Source organism: Prosopis cineraria, unplaced genomic scaffold (assembly GCF_029017545.1).
Source record: "Prosopis cineraria cultivar Desert tree isolate PC_DT_omini unplaced genomic scaffold, ASM2901754v1 PC1, whole genome shotgun sequence".
Taxonomy (NCBI): Eukaryota; Viridiplantae; Streptophyta; class Magnoliopsida; order Fabales; family Fabaceae; genus Prosopis; species Prosopis cineraria.
Window position 1 is genome coordinate 45,646,331 of NW_026555332.1, and position 20,275 is coordinate 45,666,605.

The 20,275-nt window shown below is 35.2% G+C and overlaps 5 protein-coding genes across 6 annotated transcripts; 3 read left to right on the forward strand and 2 right to left on the reverse strand.

Moving 5' to 3' along the window:
- Positions 1-779: 779 nt before the first annotated feature.
- LOC129292742 (probable indole-3-pyruvate monooxygenase YUCCA8) lies at positions 780-2,681 on the forward strand. The gene is made up of 3 exons (XM_054930376.1): positions 780-1,515; positions 1,615-1,986; positions 2,201-2,681. The coding sequence occupies exons 1-3, from the start codon at positions 844-846 to the stop codon at positions 2,426-2,428; spliced, it is 1,272 nt and encodes a 423-aa protein (XP_054786351.1). The 5' UTR covers positions 780-843; the 3' UTR covers positions 2,429-2,681.
- A 6,316-nt stretch (positions 2,682-8,997) lies between these two features.
- On the forward strand, positions 8,998-12,951 carry LOC129320615 (glutaredoxin-C5, chloroplastic-like). Of its 2 annotated transcripts, XM_054966146.1 has the most exons (5): positions 9,001-9,478; positions 9,603-9,676; positions 10,826-10,900; positions 12,477-12,503; positions 12,662-12,951. In XM_054966146.1, the coding sequence occupies exons 1-5, from the start codon at positions 9,090-9,092 to the stop codon at positions 12,736-12,738; spliced, it is 642 nt and encodes a 213-aa protein (XP_054822121.1). In that variant the 5' UTR covers positions 9,001-9,089; the 3' UTR covers positions 12,739-12,951. The 2 variants fall into 2 exon arrangements, with proteins under 2 accessions (XP_054822129.1, XP_054822121.1); XM_054966154.1 differs by lacking the exons at positions 12,477-12,503; positions 12,662-12,951 and adding an exon at positions 11,168-12,455 and having other exon boundaries at positions 8,998-9,478; positions 10,826-10,947.
- Positions 12,952-13,200: 249 nt separating this feature from the next.
- LOC129320605 (probable glutathione S-transferase) lies at positions 13,201-14,178 on the reverse strand. The gene is made up of 2 exons (XM_054966135.1): positions 13,821-14,178; positions 13,201-13,717 (listed from the first exon to the last, which is right to left on the reverse strand). The coding sequence occupies exons 1-2, from the start codon at positions 14,130-14,132 to the stop codon at positions 13,358-13,360; spliced, it is 672 nt and encodes a 223-aa protein (XP_054822110.1). The 5' UTR covers positions 14,133-14,178; the 3' UTR covers positions 13,201-13,357.
- Positions 14,179-14,745: 567 nt separating this feature from the next.
- On the reverse strand, positions 14,746-15,509 carry LOC129320630 (S-protein homolog 1-like). Its single transcript, XM_054966167.1, has one exon. The coding sequence runs from the start codon at positions 15,467-15,469 to the stop codon at positions 15,035-15,037; it is 435 nt and encodes a 144-aa protein (XP_054822142.1). The 5' UTR covers positions 15,470-15,509; the 3' UTR covers positions 14,746-15,034.
- Positions 15,510-17,907: 2,398 nt separating this feature from the next.
- LOC129290235 (protein LOW PSII ACCUMULATION 1, chloroplastic) lies at positions 17,908-20,197 on the forward strand. Its single transcript, XM_054926957.1, has 4 exons — positions 17,908-18,221; positions 18,809-19,381; positions 19,466-19,516; positions 19,700-20,197. Exons 1-4 carry the CDS (start codon positions 17,983-17,985, stop codon positions 19,839-19,841), a joined length of 1,005 nt encoding a protein of 334 aa, XP_054782932.1. The 5' UTR covers positions 17,908-17,982; the 3' UTR covers positions 19,842-20,197.
- The last annotated feature ends 78 nt before the right edge of the window (positions 20,198-20,275 follow it).

Genomic DNA, 20,275 nt, shown 5'->3' on the forward strand with positions numbered 1-20,275 from the left:
ATGCTATAAATTTTCAAGATAATTAATACTTGTTTCCAAGCTGTTGGGGTTTAAAATATTATGATATTAAATAGAGAATAAAAATAAAAACTTAATTTTCACATGATATATACATATATTTTAGGATTTCATTTAATTTTTATGTTTTTAATATTAGAATTTATATTTAAAAACAGAGGAACTACTATGCCAACTTTACTGCGTCGTGTAAGAAAAAATATAGGATGTAAGAAATTAAAGCCCTCTATCTATTATGCTGGAAATTTTGATTGCATTCTAAAGTTAACAGACTGCCTATGATATTTATTTTATTTGAAATATCATTTTTTGTATATCTGGCATATATTATAAATTAAATATTAATTTTTTTCATTAAAATTATATTTACACAAATATAGTTAAACTTTTTAATCGTGTTTAACTCACTCTTTGTGATAGCCAAGACAGTGAAACAATACATGCTGGCGCTGACCAAATTGGATGCTAATCTTCGAGAAATTTTAAAACTAAGTTACGGGAAGGAGCATCTAATAAAGTAATGAAACAAAAGATTTAAAAAAAATGTAAAGAAGAGAAATAATTTAAAAGAATGATATTAAAATTTTATAAAAAAAAATTAATTATTATAAAATTTATTAATAATTAAATTAAACTGAATTGATAACATAATATAATAATTATTAGAGGGAAAGAGCACTTTAACTGGGCCAACAAATCCCTCTCTCTATTTAAGCCCTGACTTTCTCTTCATTCCTTCCACCTCCAATCCTCTGCTCTGCTTCAAACACTCAATCAATCTTTCTCAGATCCTTCGGTAACCCAGAATTCCATTACAGCTGATTCATGGAGAACCTGTTTCGCTTGGTTGATCATGAAGACTTGTTCTCTCGGCGCTGCATTTGGGTGAACGGCCCTGTCATCGTGGGAGCAGGCCCCTCCGGCCTTGCCACGGCGGCTTGTCTCAGAGAACAAGGCGTTCCTTTCATGGTTCTCGAGAGAGCCGATTGCATAGCTTCTCTCTGGCAGAACCGAACCTACGACAGGCTCAAGCTTCACCTTCCCAAGCAATTCTGTCAGCTCCCCAGAGTTCCTTTTCCAGACGACTTCCCCGAGTACCCCACAAAGCGACAATTCATCGACTACCTCGAATCATACGCCAAGCGTTTCCAGATCAATCCGCGATTCAACGAGTGCGTTCAATCCGCCAGGTACGACGAGACCTGCTGCTTGTGGAGGGTCAAGACTGTTTCCACGGTTGGCTCCTGTAGAACTGAAATGGAGTACATTTGTCGATCGCTTGTGGTGGCCACCGGCGAGAATGCCGAGTGTGTCATGCCTGATATCGAGGGGCTGGGCGAATTCAAAGGAGAAGTCGTTCACGCGTGTGATTACAAGTCAGGAGAAAGTTTCAGGGGAAAGAAAGTGCTCGTCGTGGGCTGTGGCAATTCTGGCATGGAGCTCTCTCTTGACCTCTGCAACCATAATGCATCACCTTCAATGGTTGTTCGTAGCTCTGTAAGTATCAAATGTCATACAGAGCTCAAGTGAGTGAATCCTCCCTGTTTCACCGGAATAATTGAAACTGACCGGGTTTGCTCTGTTTTTGGCATACAGGTTCATGTATTACCCAGAGAGATTTTCGGGAAATCAACGTTCGAATTGGCCGTTATGATGTTGAAATGGCTACCTCTATGGCTAGTGGACAAGCTCCTACTGGTTCTTGCATGGTTGTTGCTCGGGAACGTTGAGAAATATGGGCTAAAACGGCCATCGACGGGCCCACTGGAGCTGAAAAACACGAAGGGGAAGACCCCTGTTCTGGATATTGGAACATTGGAGAAGATTAGATCCGGAGACATAAAAGTTGTACCAGGGATCAAGAGGCTTAGCAACCACCAAGTTGAGCTAGTCAATGGTGAAAAACTTGATGTTGATGCCGTTGTACTAGCCACTGGATATCGCAGCAATGTCCCTTCATGGCTTCAGGTGAGGGAAAAAAAAGTTCTATTTCGACATCCTCTGTTTTGAACTTTTCCCAAAACTCCTTTTTTTTTAAAAAAAAAAGGGCAACCTTTGACAGTTTTATATTAGTAAAAACAGAGAACTGTCCGTTCTGAACTGAACTGAACTGAAAGTATTTGTCCTTTTTGGGTATGGATGAGTGAAGTGAACTAATATGACATTGTTGCGATATGAACAGGAAGGTGAATTTTTCTCAAAGAATGGGTTCCCAAAGAGGCCATTCCCACATGGATGGAAAGGAAGTGCAGGGCTGTATGCAGTTGGGTTCACAAGGAGAGGGCTATCTGGTGCTTCATCTGATGCTACGAAAATTGCTCATGACATAGGCCAAGTTTGGAAGCAAGAGACTAGGCAAAAGAAGCACCGACCTACTGCTGGCCATAGACGATGCATTTCCCAGTTCTGATCTCATAAAACATCCCTTATCGACTCTCTGTAAAAACACACAAAAAGACAATAATAGATATCACAGAAACAGAGCCCTCTCCTCTGGCCCAAGTTTTGATGTGTTTTTGGGCATTTTCCAGGTTTCAGGATGACGAGGCTTTTTATTTGTATTCTTTGGTTTTGTTTTATTTTTGAGATGTATACAGCCTCTGTATCATACTTCTGTAATCAAGTTAAATGACAAAAGTTTCAAGTTCATTTCCAAATTCCAATCTCTCTTTCTCTCTCTGCGGCTTTCCTTTTGTTTGAAGCTTCAGAGGTAGTTTGTCATTGTAAATTTTCCATCTTTAGGCAAAGAAGCTTCTGTCTTCTAACCTATAGAATCAGCCAGCCCAACATCTTAAGTATGCTGATCAGTACCAGAACTTGGTGCAGAGAAAGGAAAGTGATGTTTTAACTTATAACTAATTGCTTTCTATTTTGAGGCTCTGTCTTAGATTGTCAAGTCCTTTTCTTCCTTTAATTTCCCACTTGCTTCCAACGTTTGAATTTTTTTTTTTTTGCAAACCAGACTCCCTTGGCATGTTTAGTGGTGCAAACCAAAAAAAATAAAAATAAAAAAACAACTGATGCTAATTTCTTCTATATGGGTATCGCACTCTGGATCGTTTATGTTATTCTGATTTCACAATAGTAAATACTTATTGACAAACAAGCTAAGTGTCAGATTCAAAACATTTAAGTGAGATGCAATTTGATAATTGATATTTTCTGGGATTAGTAAATTTGAATTTTAGATTTAAAATCTTATATTTTAAATCTTAAAATTAAAATTCATGTATTTCAAATTCATACACATATAATTAAATTCCTATCTGCAAATTTTTAAGAGCCTGAACAAGGAATTTGACCAAAACTCAAATCCATATGTATCCAAATATAATATTAGTGGTTTATATTTTTTTTAATTATTGATTTGATCTCTCAAATTTAATTTTATTAATCTACTCATTATTTTTCTTAAAAAAATTATGTAATAGTTTTCAAGGTTTTGAAACAAAAACTAGCTTTCAAATTAATTTAACATGTAAACGAAATTAATAAGGATTTGAAATGAGAATAACTTAGCTTTTCACATACCATTTAATTTTTTTATTTTCCTTATTTCCCCTTACTCGATGACCCATAACTTAGCTTTTCACATACCCTTATTCGATTGGAATAGTATGATGTTTCGGACTTGAATATCGTGAAAATGATTGAGAAAGTTATATGGTGCAATTGCCCGCAACTCAAGTGCTTGGGATTAGATAACTCGCCCACAAGCCTCTAACATCAGATGGGTAGGACCCATAAAAGAGAATGCAGCTCAACTCCATCATACCCAGTTTCTGATCTCTCTCTCTCTCTCTCTCTCTCTCTTGAAGAGGCCAATTCTAAGATGGCTTCGAAAAAGATATTTATTCCTTGTATGAAACGGGTATCTTTGGCTTTGACCCACCAAAAAATGAAAACTAAAAGAAAATATAGTAAGGTCCCAAAGACCCACTGTCGCTCTGCACATGCCTAAAGCTAAAGTCAAATCATTTCTGTAAAGCATTATTCCTAACCTTAACATAGTTCATGCAACTTAAAAGGCTGCTAATCATTATCGCAGCATGGTTCCATGCCTGTTTGAGAAATACAAATATAGCTAGTTTACAATTCAATGATTGAGTATTCTGTACTTTCAACTTAAATATCCGTGGGATGATTCCAATTTTCACTTATATGTATCAGAGAAGATTAGCTGTTTTCATCACCAAACAAAATAATCTGTAATATTTGAAAAAGAAAAGGAAGGGAAAGAAAAAGCTGGGTTGGATGGTGAATGATAGGTCATGAAGGCGTATAGCTATGGTAAATGAACTGCATTTCACCGGTTCTGAACAGATTAAATAGTTGAGTAATTGTCAAAGGCTAAAAATCAAATTCTAGAATGAACAGTGAAAAATTAAGAAAGGGCAGCAAATAATGAATAGACCCAATGCAATGCACGTCATGTATTATTTAAGCCCCTAAGAAAACTATCAAAGACCTAGAGAGTTCTAGGATTATACTAAGACAAAGAGGCTAGGAATAATATGGCCCTAACTCTGAATCCGCTTCCTGGGATTCTCAATTTGTACTCCAATATTCAATGATAATGTCCTTAGTCTTCTCACATGAACAAACTAAGAGTTAGACTAAAATGTTACAAGATTAACTAAAACTCTTCAAAGCCAAACTGGTCAGGAACTCACAATCAGCTTTTTTTTTTTTTTTTAATTCCTCCGCCGAACTTAGCCAAAATTGAGAACTTAATTTGAAACAAATTGGGCTGGCCACCATGGCTGACCTAATTTCGTAGCAGCTAATTAATTAGCACGTGTTCAATGATGAAAATTGGACCCTTTTTTTTCAAAAAGAAAAAAATACAAAATCATTATTTTTGTCCTAAAGAGATTATCATCATATGCACCAAATTGAGGAGAAACAAGGATATTATATTTAAGGTATCACTTAAGTCTTAAAACAATTTTGTCCAATAGGCTTTTTTACCATTTTTCAGTCACATTAACCGATATAAATGAAGGCTTTCTCAGGACTAAAATTAAATAATTTATTTTTTATAATTTAAATATATATGCAGAGGCATTTGTCCCCACAAACACTTTTTTAGCGTGGTAATGCTAGCCCTTGTCCACATTCTTAAGAAGGAGATTGAAACAGCCCATATGAGGTGCCCATACTGAGTGATTCAAAAGTTCATTAAAAAAAAAAAAAAGTGTTTTTGAACAGCCTCAAGTCAGTGAGAAAATTATTACAGTTTTCATCAAGCCTGACTAGCAATTAACACTGCTTCAATTTGTCATCTTGTTCCTCTCACCCAGCAAATAGATGCTTTATCATCTCATGATCCTCTTGAATTGGAGACATTATTAGTGACTGTTAAATCAAAATAGACACTACATGGGATGGCTACTGTGTGTGTGTGTGTATATATATTGTGCTTTTGTTCACCACCAAAAGGGCCCTATCCATTATTCTGGTGCTTCCTCAAACTGTGTACGCACTGCCTAGTTCTGCATGTTATTCTGAACTGGGTTTCTTTCTTCACATGGTGATGTCGACGATGGACTCCAAGTGGTGGACTTAGCTACCCCCAGAATCAACAAGAAGAACATAGTTTTATGGGTAAGGATATAGCAGTTTAATTTCTTCAGCAAAAAGTGTGTAAGAGATGATGTATGCCCAACGTCACAAGTACACAATATAATGCTGCATTATTTTTAGTCTTTTAGATCAGCTGCTGATCGATCATCAGTACCTATTGAGTGCTTTTACATTTAGAAAGTACTGTTTATCACTATCAGTTTTGGTGGTGGGTGGATAGTGACATTATTAGGTCCAACATGGCAATGCCTGCGATGCAAATAACTCCACAACAAAAACATCAAAATAAGTCCATTGAAATAATCCATTATTCCCATATATCACTTGAAGTTGTTGATCTGATTATGGCCAAATTTGTATAGCTTTTATGAATGATTTGATCAACAAAAGTTCAAGTAAGTTGAGTTTTGGGACTCATTAGGATCAAATCACACCTTATGACTCAAAAAGCTCACGAAGGTAAAGTATTTACCAGTGATTGCTCATTAACAAAATTTTTACATTAGCAGTGAAATTTCTTATAAGATATGAGTTAACTTGTTCACTAGCTATTGTAATTCTTGTATCTCTTTAACTATATAGAAATAATTTGATTGGTTTCTCGCAAAAAATGACAGCTATAGCAATCAGAATTCAGAAGCCTGACTTTCAGAATGTTGAAGGTGAAGAAATTAATTCGTAAATTCAGGCAGGATGTTGAAGCAATTTTATAATAACATGAACAGAGAGACTTGAGTGAGTGTGTAAGAGAGAGGAAAGCAAAGAGGCTTATATTAGTATGAGAAGAGAGTGAAAACAACAAAGATATATAGGAGCTCGTAATAAGCATGCATGCATGTTGGGGAGACACAAGGAGTGCTGGTGGTCACTGGTCAGCCCATCCTTTTGTTGTTATACGCTGATGTATATGTATGTATGCCCTTTTGAATCTAATCTCAAAAGAGATCACAAAGTGCGTGCTAGCTTCTTACATTATTGCCGAGTAAATCCAAAACCAGCCAGCTATATAATGTATGAGTGGTGATCGAAATAGATTCCTTGCCTCCTGAGTTCATCGTCTTCGTTAGCAATATATATCCTCACATGAAAAACCGTGCCATTAATTCCCACATGTTGATTACTGATTGATGATATCTAACACCACTTTACTTGTTGAGTTGACTGAGGTCAACATGTTAGCCAATTCCAATGCACACGCACCAACAAACCAGAGTTGATAACATTATATCAATGCATGTATGAATCCAGAAACGAATACATGAGGGCAAACATGAAAACTACTTAGAATATGGGAGATCAACACTAATTTTTACATTTTTTACAAGCAAAAAAAAAAAAGACTCAAATTTTTTCAAAGGACCAATCAAATTGTGGAGGCCAAGCACCAACATGCGTCCCTCATTATATCTGTACCATTCATAAGACTAAGTCCCTGGTCATATGTGTCAACATCCACAGTATACTTGTTTCCCAAGTCATTTTTATAATAAATATTTTATAATAAGCCTCATCAGATTGTAACGCCTCGCATCAATTACAACTCATTTTTAAAATTTATTTCTCCTCTGGCTATCTATTTTACTACATCACCGGTTGAATCACGTGATCTATGTTTTTAAAATTTAAAAATTTTAAACAATGCACAATAATCAAAATTAAAATTTAAAAATGAAAGATGGGTTGCTGGTATATATTTACTCTTTTTTTTAATACAATGTATGTATTTAGGGAACATGAAAAAAGAACCCCCCTTAAAATGTGCAAATGACAATGAGATTTTACAAAATGTCATAATTCTTCTCAAATCCTTATAAACTTTTCTAATATTAATTATTTTTAATGAAATGAATAAAATATTTCAAGTTTAAAACAAACAAAAAGTAAGAGCTTTGGTCTCAAAAAAGTAAATATCATCAATTATTTTAGTTTAAGCAATGATTACTTTTTTTTGTAATGACTGGAACATAATAATCAATTACAATTTTTTCTATACAAATTTTTGATTTATTGAAATCTAAGTTTTGTAAATACGCGTGAATGCTTTAGTATAAGTAATGACTATTTTTATTTTGACAATAACTAAAACAAAATAAGTAATTACAACTTTATTTATGTAAATTTTTTATTCACTAGAATAGAAAAAATAATTATGCATATTTTTTATTCACTAAAGTCTAAGTATTGTAAATATTTATAATTACTTTAGTTTAAATAATGGTTATTTTTCTCATACCAATGACTAAAGCAAAACAAAAAATTATTACGTTAGTTTAAATAGAAAGTATCTTAATCATTTCACAAAAACTTATTAATGTTAGAAAGATTTCTCGAGATTTAAAAATAATTATAGCATTTTGTGAAACCTTACTATCATTTACATATTTCAACGTCTATTGTCTTCCCATGTATGTCCCGTTGAGTCACCCAAATTCGGGGGAGTAGTCCAGAACATGGGCTTCACTCCCATTGAAGTCATCAAATGTATCTTGGGCTCATTATAATTTCGTCTTTTTTTTTTGTCAGCATTACAAATAAGTTTAGATTTGTAAATTAGAAGCTGACAGGCCCAGCTTCCAGTTCACCTATCTTGGGCCTCCCCTCTCTCGACGTCTTATTGTTTTATACATACAAAAAATTAAATAATGTATTTTATTTCAAAATTTATCACAAAAATATAAACAACAGCATATTTTAATTTAAATATTTTACTTTAAATTTTTTATACATATACATATTGAAAATATAAATGATACCTTATTTTATTGCATAATCTCTGACCTACTGCAATTTAAAATCTATAATTACGAATAAGATCAAAATTATTTTATAAGTTGTTATCATATACATATTAAAAATTTAAATAACAAGCATTCTAGAATCTACTACTTTATACACAGTATATATTTATAAGCTACTTCAAAAACTAGTGGCTAATTTTAAAATTATATAAATTAAAAATATTTTCTATTAAAATATAACATGGAAAGTAATTTAAAAAATATGACATAAAATTAATTAATTTTTTTATGTGACTGACAAAAAATGTTGCCTTCAGCAACTGCAGGCAAATTTATTTAAAAAAAAAACATAAGGTTATAAAATTGAAAAGGATGAGGATTATTATTATCAAGTTTTGAAGGATAAACAATAAAAATACACAAGGATAACAAAGAATGAAAAGAAAGGATCTATTCCGGCTAGATCCACTTATGCAACTACTTTGCGAAGTGAAAAGGGTGATAGTGATCTTCGAATGAACTAGAACTAACTACAAGGCCATATTCATGCAAAACACGTCACCAATAGCTTCACAGGATAGCCCTCAAGGCATTTTTTTTTAAAAAAATAAAAATCACCTAGCTTTGGAGTTTAAAGTGAGAAAACCGCGTCGCTACGGCCTGGCGGGTTACGAGGTTACAAGTAGTAATTACTAGGAATTAAAGAATTGAGGTAAAGCTGTGGCCTTTGGTGAGTTTGGTCGTTAGATGAGCGGGGGTGCGAGGCAGCAGAAACTAATACCCCCAGCTTACAGGAGATTTGATTGGTCAATCCCACAAATCTGTGGAAACAACACTCGATCCAAGCCGACGAAAATGGCATTGCCAATTGCTGGTCTCAACACTCTATCCGCTGTTTCTTTCAACTCTACTCGCCGGCTGTCTATATCCAAGTTCTTCGTTTGCTCTGTTCCCATCAAAGAGGGGCACATCCTTAAAACCTCTTCCAGTATTAATCTCAGCAACAATGGCTCGGGAAGATACAGGGCTGTGTCAGTTCATGCCATGGCTTCCTCTTTTGGGTCTCGACTTGAAGAGAGCATCAAGAAGACTATTGATGAGAACCCGGTTGTAGTTTATTCCAAAACTTGGTGCTCGTGAGTCCCAACTCTTTTTAATCTCACTTATCTTTTGTTTTTTTGTTTTTAATTTGGTGTTACTTTTGAGCATTTGGAATCACTTGAGAAATCTGGATTCATTCATGCTAAAATTTGTGTGAAGGTATTCTTTGGAGGTGAAATCGCTGTTTAAAAAGCTCGGCGTGCAGCCATTGATCATTGAATTGGACGAAATGGGTAATTTTTTCATCCCTTCCTGATCGATTATGAATCATCTGTGTATAGTCGTGAAGCTTCTCAGATTAGTTTTTGCAGTCAGTTTTGTATGGGTATGGCCTTGCGCATGGTAGCGTCTTATTACTTCCACAGATTATTAATCTTATTATTAAAAAGAACAGTAAGAATATAGATACGATGTAGCATTTATTTGACGATAGTCGCAGTCACAATGAACGAGATCGAACATGAGCGAGAAGTGTCTGAAGTGTGCATTGTTACAGTGTGTTGCAGCAATAAAATTTTGTTGCTCCTTTATGATCTGAATGTCTTCAACATTTCTGGCCATGCTTTACTGGTTGCCAGACGATGAACCAGCCTATTTGAGTTCTTTCCTGCATGTGAGGTTCTTAAGAAAATGGACAACAGATTCCTTTTTCATCCTTATCGATTGCATGTTAGACCTTTAGGCCTCCTTGCATGCCCCACGTTCTTCATAGCCAAAATGTCCTTGCATTTGTGGGTACTATCAAGGTGTTTGAGATTTTGTAAACGTTGTAATTTGCGGCAGTCTCTCACACACAGAAACAACAACTTTTTAATAATAATTAGCTGTTTATTTACCAGTGATTTAGATATTAAGATTTGATGTTAATTAAATAATGATGATGGACTCAGCATGTCAGAGCCCTGAACAGGTTAGAGGAGGCTTCAAAATTCGATATAAATTATATGATCAATACACAATAGTATTTTGATTCCATTCATGAATGGCCAACTAAAACCAGGTTTCTCTTGACACCAGGGAAGAGAAACTATTTTGAACGCTATTTGCAATGACAAAAATATTGCAGCAACTCTGAACCGTTTTCCCCCTCTACTGTCCTTTTTTTGTGCCTTTATCAGTTATTTCTTTAGAAGAGTGTATTTTAAGTGAACTCTTTTTCAATCTCCTGCATGCATAGTGCCTGCCATACATGTTCGACTGCCAATAAAAATGTTCTTATTCATTATTGTCTCCTCACTCTACCATGTGTTCCTTGACAACAGAACATAAGGGGGAAATCATTACATCTGACATGCTTTTATAGGCATCAGTTTTTATTGTGTGCTTCATGGCATTTGTTCTATAACTTGTTCTTTTTGTCTTTGTATTTTGAATATATCTAGGTCCACAAGGGCCACAGTTGCAAAAGGTATTGGAGAGGCTTACAGGTCAACACACCGTGCCAAATGTTTTTATTGGTGCGTACCTTTTTCATTATATAATTATTCTTTAATGATATGCATAGGCACCAGTGAGAAGAGTGGAACATATAACTTTGAGTCCGATTAAGAGAGGTAGAGGAAGGCCTAAGAGAACACTCTTGGAAGTTGTTGAACGTGATCTCTTAATTAATAATATTTCTAAATGCTTAATAAATGATAGAGCACAATGGCGTCTTGCAATCCATGTAGCCGACCCCACCTAGTGGGATAAAGGCTTGTTGTTGTTGTTGTTGATATGCATAGGCAATAAATACAACTCTCATATCAGTTGGAGATTTATTCGCATTACGATATCTGCCGTTTCTTTTGTAGCTGCCTGGCTGGGATGCTGACAAAACATTTCTGTTGATAATCCCTACACTTTAGAGTTTCGATTCCTTTTGAAGGACTTTTGTTTTGGGGGCATACTGGAACCTTGTTGAAGATGGAAAATATTTGGATTTAGCCTGTGTCATTGGCTGCAAGATGCCTGTTTTTTAGTTTTTTTTTTTTTTTGGGTGTGGTGTCATATGCCTTTGCCACATTGCAAAATATTTGATTAGTGGCTAGAATTTGATAAGAAACAAAGCTTTAGTCATGGATACGTTGATAACTGATTAATTGTTCTCTCCTGCTCCTGCCTCAGACTGTTAATTCTGATTTTGATCCAGGGAGGCAGGGAGTGATACTAAAGATTCTGATATAAGATTATATGAGTATCTGCTTTTTGATGTCCCCCAGTCTCAGTTCCCAGTTTTATTTATAAATTATGACATGGGTCTGGGTTGTCAAGAATTATTGGTCAAAAAAGGCGGGGAAAGGTTATAAAAATTTTGTTAGATATTGCCAAACCTCCTGCAAACTTCCCTGTTCCTGTATTCTGAGTCTGGCAAATTTGTGTTGGTTTAAAGGATGGGCATGGCTTGTTAAATCATATATGCATCCAGGTCATAAAAAAAAATGCTTCTAATTTAAGGACAACAAACTTGGCTTGTGTGTGTGTTATTAAATTACTTGTGAAACTAAGAGCCTGTATTTTTACCCAAAAAACTTGGGACTCTGTGATGCACGCCGAAAGAAGAAAAGAGAAAAAGGATATTCGCTCAGCTGAGGAACGAATACTTAAGTCAGATAAATCAGAGTGCCATCAGGAAGCTTAGCACAGAAATAGTGAATAGTGAAATCGTATTTCCAGCCTGAATGAGCACAGTGATATATGGCTTATCCAGGTGAACTAGCCAGCCATACAATGACACGTGTCCCTAGAGAATCTCACACAAAAATTCACATACAGCAATTTACATGCCTTTACAAATATCTACAGGGGTAATGTAAAGAGATAAATAACATTCTGCCCTTGATAAATAAACCTTACTGTCGTGACAAAAGTAAGAATTATAGACTAGACTAATTCCTTATGTGCCTTGAATAAGTTATTGAATGCTTAAAATTAAAGTATCACCCTCCATGATTTCTCGAGCAAGCAAGAGTAGGTTACATAGCAAATCTACTTTTGATGTTTTCATTTGGATAGAATTGATATTACTTAAAAGAATTCTCTTCTCCATTACAGGTGGCAAACACATTGGCGGCTGTACAGGTATATTTTTCTTTTGCCATTGTCTTTTGTATAAGCAGTATTATTTTAGAGAATATATCTGAAGTTCAAAACATCAGTATGTTTCCCTTCTCTAGTGATTTGGGAAAGTTTTTATCATTTTTAGTTTCCAACATAACAACACTTTGCTTTCTATGCAGATACAGTAAAGTTGTACCGGAAAGGAGAACTTGAACCTTTGCTATCAGAAGCTAATGCTAAGACTACAGAGACCTAGGCTCTTGCACAAAATCGGACCTGATACCATTACTAATCTCTTTCTTGTTGGCCAATTCGGTACCCTCTCAATGTCTGTCACTCACTCTGGTTGAAACTTGAAAGTCATTTATGAACACTGATAGTTTATACTCCACACATAAAGGTTTTGCAGCTAAGGGGTTGTATGCAATAGAAGACTTATAACTGAATAAATATGTATTCCTCCTCTTTAGCTCGGCATTGTTTATTCTCTGCCTTTATCTTCTATTCCTGATTTGATGCTTGTTAACGTGTTGTTTTCTTATTCAGCTTGTCTTCGTTATGAAATTAACACTGTCTAGTATAAAAGGAGGAAAATATAAAAATTGTTACCAGATAATTCTGAACTTTGATTCCTCTAAAGGCATAAAATTGGTGCACGTATAATTAGTTTTCTTGGTCATGTTATATATAGCTAAAAGATGGTTTATGGTCATTGACAAAATGATAATCTACTGCTTCTTTTATTACAAATGACCACACACAGACAGAATCACGGACATAAAGTGTTCCCTGGCTTGTAAAAGAGAAAGAACCAATGCGTGTACATCATAAGACATTCAATGTAAGTTGTATGATACACAAAATGTATCTGTTACTCATGGTTTTTTGGACGCAAGAATAATTTCTCTCTTTTGCTTGTAATAAGAAAGCAATTCATCATGGTTTGGAAGGTTTGGTTTGATTGCCGGGTTCCCTCTGAAGTTTTGAATCCATGGAAGCAGTCGAGGGAAATCACTGGCATTCATCACTTTAACACCAACAGCTCCTTCAATTTCTGCAAAAGACAGAGCTATCCATCCCATGACTATATCTAGTAATCCAATCTCATTCCCAGCAAAATATTTCCTCTCCCCGAGGGCTTGTTCCTCTAATGTCTTCAACACTTCTTTGGCTTCTTTTGTTGCCTTCTCATGCTCTTCTCCTTGAGCCACATAGAATGACAGGAATGCAATGCCCTGCAATCACAAAACATTTCTTCATTGATGACACAAATTAAGAGAAAGAGATAAGTATGAGAGTTTGAGGTTTCATTTTACCTCTATGGATTATAGAACTTACCTTATCTTCTGCAAACTTGATCCAGAATCTAGCCATGGCCCTTTCATAAGGGTCCTGCGGAAGCAGGGGTGGTTGAGGCCATGTTTCCTCTATATACTCCAAAATAACAACAGATTCTGAGACTGGCTTGCCCTTGTGAACGAGAACTGGAACCTTCTTATGAACTGGATTATACTTCAACAGCAAATCACTTTTGTTAGTTAAATCCTCTTCCACATATTCATACTTCATGCCCTTCAATTTTAGGGCCCATTTGATCCTGTAAACATAAGGACTAGGCCAAGTTCCGAACAGCTTCACTTCATCATCCATCTAGCTGTGCTTTCTCGTCCTATATTCAGCTTTGAGACTTCGAGAATTCTTATATACAGTTTCAGTGCTGGAAAAGTTCAAAATGAAGGCTGAAGATATTTTTGGTCTTCTTATCATGTCCTTCAAAGCTGGCAACTAAGACGCTTTGTATCTTTTTTGACTTAGAAGCATATCGAAGTTCCTTTCTTAGAAATATGCCAAAAAATTAGACGACCTGGCAAAGATGGGAGGAAATAGCCAGGAAAGTGTGTGATAAAAAGGTGGGCCTTGCCACAGGCAGTGAGATAATTATAATTTTGAATTTCGTAAATGGTATCAGAGTCAAGAGTATAGAGAGAAAGCGTAAGAGAGATGCCGGAGAATATCTGAATGAATTGAATTATCTATTGAGTATACTGTACATGAGTGTTTATAGTACAATCACTTAGACCAAATCATGGTTAACTAACCAGGTTGGTTATAACAAATACATAGTTAAGATATAATTATCTCTAACAGTAATTATATTAACATTTAATAGGAAGTCCGTTCTAAGATTTTATTTAGAAAAATATAAAATTTGAATCTTTACAAATAATAGGGATAAAAGAACAAATAATACCTAAACTGAAAAAACGAAATAAAACTTAAATATGGGGCAAGAATAAAATGTAAAAGGTAGGAAAGATTTGCCAAAAATAAACGGTGACCAGAGAGATGGATGAAATTGTTACATATGGAAGTTTAGGCAGAGGCTTGTCAAACTAGACTGTTCGTTAGTTTCATGAACGACACAGCAGAAACTACTCCTATGTACCCTAAAGTTTATTATTCCTTGTTCTTGCCAATGGCGTTCGCACGCCTGAGTAGACAAAATCTTCAACATGTTTTCTTGAACAACCTAGAAATTTTGAGATGATTGTTCAATGTCCATCCCAGCTATAGCGTAATTCATCACGGTTCTGAGACAAATCCGTGAGGTAAATCCCTTGATCTTTAGCGACCCAGATGCAGTTCTTCCATTGACACTTGTCGAAGAGACGCTCATTGTACCAGAAAACCTCAAACTCAGCGGAACCACCTGCTTCTCTTTTAAGGTAGCACCAGAATAAGATGGAGTGGAAGAAGTCCGTCCTAAAACTCCAGGTCAGATTGGACCCTGCAAACAGAGTGCGGGCCCCCAGATCATTGTCCTGGGATTTGCACCTGGCGAGCAAGTTCTGCTCGTTACTCAGACCATTCACTACGTACACGTGCCACTTTCTGAACTCTGGAAATATGTGGTCTTTCACTGCGAAAGAATTTGAACGATCACTTGCCATGGCTATGCCTAGTGCCCACACCATTGTGACTGCCATTAGATTGATGATAGCAGCCTGTGGATTCACTCTTATCTTCGCCATCTTTGCGAATGAATCTTGCCTCCAAGAATTTGGTTGATACGTATGCACGTGCTATAACATGTATATATGTATGTATGGTTGAATCGTGTTTTCGCCGTGAGATGTTGGAATTGATGAAGTTGCGGATGATGGGTGCATGATTTTCAAGGGGATATGGATATCGGAAAATGAAGCGTTTTATTTAATGTTGGGCCAAGGGATGGTCAGTACGTGCTCGGTAATGAAACCGGGTAATTACTTGACATTAATTAGTGATAATCACCATTAGAATGGGAGAGGGCAGTCACATTATACACATTTTGTTGGTGTTTCTTCTCTTGCGATGGTGGGATCCTCAGGCGTTGCTGCGTTGGTATTTGGATTCATTCACCCCTATTATTATTACTCCTTGCATCTCAAATTATAAAACACTTTTAAAAGAGTTTCTTTATTTTAAAATATAAGATACTTTAAGTAAATTAAAGTTTTATTAAATATATCAATTTTGATATTACCTTTTCTCTCTTAACGATTAATTTCCATCACTTCTCTTTTTAATATATTAAAAGATGAGTATTTTGAGAAATTTAAATTTTTATTTTGAAAAGATAAAGTTATTAAGTATATTTAATGAGATTTATTGATATGTGAGATTTTATTTAAAAATATCTTATAATTTAAAATAAAAAGAGTATTTTTTTTATTTCACTTCCACTTCCATCAACAAAAAGTATTCAATCAGCTTAAAAAATGCATCCCATCCTAAATAATAAATATAGAATATTGTCTTTTGGTTTTTATTGTTTTACCATGCAAGAGTCTTTGCAAAAAGTCAAAAGCATTAATTTTTTCTTTTATACAAATGTCGTTATATTATAAATAGAGATTACTATACAAGAAATAAAATTAAAGGTAATTAAGATATATCGATTTTAATGGGATAATGGTCCTAGAAAGTAGTGATAATTTTTTTCCTATTTTGATAATATAAACTATTTTTTTAATCCTGAATTAGTTTAAAGAGTATTATATGCTAGACCAAGGAAATGAGAATTATTAACACACAGGAATTTATTACAAGAAAAGGACGAACTCTTTCGTCATCCTTCATGCTTCAAGGATAGATCTGACTCATCCGAGTTCTGCAACAATTTAATTCGTATGTTTTTTAAGTTTCAAATAATGTTGACCTCCTCAATCCGCCCCAGCCCCACCCATTGGCTTGTGTAGAGACTATTACACTGACCTTTTTTTTTTTTTAATATATTGATCATTTTAATAAATAAAAAAGTAGGTAAACTAAATTTAAAAAATCTCAAAGTTGAATTTGAGTTTACTATCATTTAATATTTTATTATTACTTTTTATCTAGAAATTATAAGTTTTATTTTATATTTTAAGATTATTTTTTATTTTGTCTATCAGAAAATTTCAATGAAAATATAGCATTAAAAGGATCATCTGATCCCAAGTGTAGCACAGGAAATAGTGATCGGAAAATAAGGGAGAATTGCATAAGACCTACTAAAGGAATATATTCATAGTGCAAGGCCAATAAATTTTGAAATTTTTCTACATTTTCAAAGGCTTCAAGTGTAATTATTTTTGAAGATGAAAAAAAAAAAACCGAACTACTTTTAACAAATGAGAATATTTGTGCTACATATTAACCAAAGAAGATTAATAATAAAAGGTTATTAAACAATAAAAAAATTCAATTAATTTCAACAGGAAATTTGTTTGTTTACAAAAATCCATGCAAGTTTATACTTGTATTTTGAAAATTTACAGTCAAACGAATAAAATTAACAACAGCAGGCCTATAAATAACAAAAAAGTTCAATTATTTATACTAACAAATTCATTCATTCTCAATAGTCCATATGAATTTACGTTTGCACTTTACAAAATTTTCAAGTTAACAAATAAAATTAAAAAAATGTCTATAAATAACAAGAATAGTTTAATTATTTATAATAATTAAGTTCATTTATTTATAAAAGTTCATATGAGTTTACATTCGTATTTAAGAAGTTTATTTATTCACAAATATTCATGTGGCTTTACACTTATACTTAAAAAAAATTGCAAATTAATCGAGAAGAATTAACAACAAAAAAGAAAAAAATTAATCAATTATAACAAAATATCTGTTTGTTTACACGATTCATGTTAGTTTACTTGATCTTTTCATCTCCCAAAATAATTGTCCTTGAGATGAGAGCTTTGGACCTAGAAAGGAATTTCAAAATCCATTAGACATTGTGAATATATTTTCTGGTTGGGTCTCAGAGGTGACTCTATTTTAAAAACAAAAAAAAAAAAAAAAGAAAGAAAGTGGCGGGTTGGGGTAACGGGAAAGCGGAAGCGTGGCGATTTTAGCATCATCCAACGTATCGTTATGGGACACCTCACACTCACAATCATGGTTCCCTGCCACGCATTGAGATGGCCCTTCCTGTTCCTCCATAACTGCTCTGCTAGCCGCCATGGCTTCTACAACTTTCAATTCATACACTCTCTATTTCAATCTTCCAACACCGCCCGACTCTCTCCTTCATCGTTCCAGTAATATTTTGCACTGCGCCCATCGCCATGGACAGGCTCCCTACTCTTCTATATGCACCAGGGTTCGGTTTCAGCCAAGGACCAGAGCGCAAAGAGCTCCCGTTCTCACTCTTGTCTCTTCTTCCGCAAATAAACCGTCTTCTTCTCCCTCTGACGTTAGGTGCCCATTCTATCTCTCTCTCGTAGTCGTGTTTTTGCAAGCAATAACCTCTTTAGATTTTAGTGATAGATTTGATTTACTTGTGTTGTGGGCGTCGATTGGAACATTGGTTAGTTGAATTGGTGCTCTGTTTTGTGCCTTACGCTACTAATGTATAGCTCCTAGCTTGAATTTTCATCTAGCAATCAAATCTTGAATTTTCTGGTAGCGCATTGGTTGTAAGCTTCTTCATTTTGAAAATGGGGTCTTTTCGACTTGTGCTTAAATATATAGTGTTTTCATTACCATTAGCTAGCTCCATGAACATATTACATGCAATGCCTCCTCTAGAGAGCCAAATGTTAAATGGGACATCTCCGTGTGTACTGCCAAAACGACAGGCAAAATAAAATGATGCAGTGAATCCTTTAAAAATAAAAATAAAAATCCATAACTGCGTGAGTGTGTGCTGAGTTATTTGTTTTGTCTGCCTGCTTTTAGGTCACCTTGAGTTTCTTTTCTTATGGATTTTCATTTTTATGCGATGCTTCAATCATCAGGTTCTGTTTGCCAGTGATGCTTCACCATTAATCGTATTTGTTCTTCAGCTCTACAGCCAAGATAAGGAATGAAGTTCTGTCCCCCTTTCGGTCAGTTAGGATGTTCTTTTATATTGCTTTTGTTGCAAGCGGATCTCTAGGGGGATTGATAACACTCCCACAACTGATTGGTGCACTGGGTAATCCATCAAGAACACCTGAAGTTCCAGTGATTCTAAAAGACCTCGCCATTGACCTTGGAGCAGTATCTTTATTCGCTTTCTTGTACTACAGAGAGAACCAGGCAAAAAACGCACAGCTGTCTCGGCTCTCCAGAGAGGAAAGCCTATCAAATCTTAAGCTCCGAGTGGATGATAAGAAGATCATTCCTGTCAGCACATTGAGAGGGATTGCTCGTCTTGTAGTATGTGCAGGTCCAGCATCCTTCATAACAGAGTCCTTTAATCGTAGTGAGCCTTTCACAGAAAGCCTCTTAGAGAGAGGGGTGCTTGTTGTGCCTCTGGTGACAGATGAGAATTCACCTTCTTTGAAATTTGTGGAAAGTGAGGAGCAGAAGCAGGCCACGACCAAAAGGAAGAGACTCTGGCAGCTTGCTCCCGTTTACATCAATGAGTGGCTTGAGTATGTTAATCATGAAAATAAATAAATATGTGCTTCAACTTTTTTCTCCAATATTCTAACTTCTTTGCCACTTAATCTCAATAGGTGGTTGGACGAACAAAAGAAGTTGGCAGGTGTATCCTCTGAGTCTCCAGTGTAAGTATTATCCATGTCTTGGTATGTATAGATTTATAGACATCTTACTTTTCTGCTTAAACCCTGAAATAAAACTCGACAATCACTGTAAATTATAGTCTTGCCAGTAAGAATCCTGCTATATAAAGTCATATTGAACATTGCAGTTGATTAGAAGTTATGGTTAATTCTTACGTTTTACAGGTACCTATCCCTGCGGCTAGATGGTCGAGTACGAGGTAGTGGAGTTGGTTATCCTCCATGGAAAGCTTTGGTTGCACAATTACCACCAGCAAAGGGAATTTGGTCTGGCCTACTAGATGGTATGGATGGGAGAGTTCTTTAGAACCGGCTTTTACTGTTAAAGTTGATCTCGTAAAAAAAAAAAAAAAAATTCCCCTGTCACGCCGTCACGCCTGCCATCTGCTTTTTGAAGCGGAAAAATCAAATACTTGTTAAGAATTGAATCCAAGGTCATGTTTAAATGTATGTCAACGTCAGTAGAGATGATCATATTTAGTTATGTTGTACAACCTCGTGTCTTCTTGGAGAGGCATGCTATTGGAACTTCTTTGGGTTTACACGGATATGGACAATTTTCCCCCTTTATGATCTCTGCTTTTATCTTGTTTTATTTACCCAGTATATAAATTCAACTCAGAGACATTATATTAAAGATGACTCCACCTCTAATTTTTGTCATATCAATTGTTATGAGGCCATTTTTTGCTTGGCTAAGTCCCCCTTCTCTGGCCTCTGGATGGTGACATTTTAAGTGTT

Coding starts and splice junctions, on each gene's coding strand:
- LOC129320630 (XM_054966167.1), bottom strand. CDS start 15,469: ATGGCAGTCACAATGGTGTGGGCACTAGGCATAGCCATGGCAAGTGAT.
- LOC129320605 (XM_054966135.1), bottom strand. CDS start 14,132: ATGGATGATGAAGTGAAGCTGTTCGGAACTTGGCCTAGTCCTTATGTT. Junction 13,718..13,820: donor TCAAGTTTGCAGAAGATAAG/GTAAGTTCTATA, acceptor TTGTGATTGCAG/GGCATTGCATTCCTGTCATT.
- LOC129292742 (XM_054930376.1), top strand. CDS start 844: ATGGAGAACCTGTTTCGCTTGGTTGATCATGAAGACTTGTTCTCTCGG. Junction 1,516..1,614: donor CAATGGTTGTTCGTAGCTCT/GTAAGTATCAAA, acceptor TTTGGCATACAG/GTTCATGTATTACCCAGAGA. Junction 1,987..2,200: donor ATGTCCCTTCATGGCTTCAG/GTGAGGGAAAAA, acceptor CGATATGAACAG/GAAGGTGAATTTTTCTCAAA.
- LOC129320615 (XM_054966146.1), top strand. CDS start 9,090: ATGAGCGGGGGTGCGAGGCAGCAGAAACTAATACCCCCAGCTTACAGG. Junction 9,479..9,602: donor TATTCCAAAACTTGGTGCTC/GTGAGTCCCAAC, acceptor ATTTGTGTGAAG/GTATTCTTTGGAGGTGAAAT. Junction 12,504..12,661: donor ACACATTGGCGGCTGTACAG/GTATATTTTTCT, acceptor CTTTCTATGCAG/ATACAGTAAAGTTGTACCGG.
- LOC129290235 (XM_054926957.1), top strand. CDS start 17,983: ATGGCTTCTACAACTTTCAATTCATACACTCTCTATTTCAATCTTCCA. Junction 18,222..18,808: donor TCTTCTCCCTCTGACGTTAG/GTGCCCATTCTA, acceptor TTTGTTCTTCAG/CTCTACAGCCAAGATAAGGA. Junction 19,517..19,699: donor GTATCCTCTGAGTCTCCAGT/GTAAGTATTATC, acceptor TACGTTTTACAG/GTACCTATCCCTGCGGCTAG.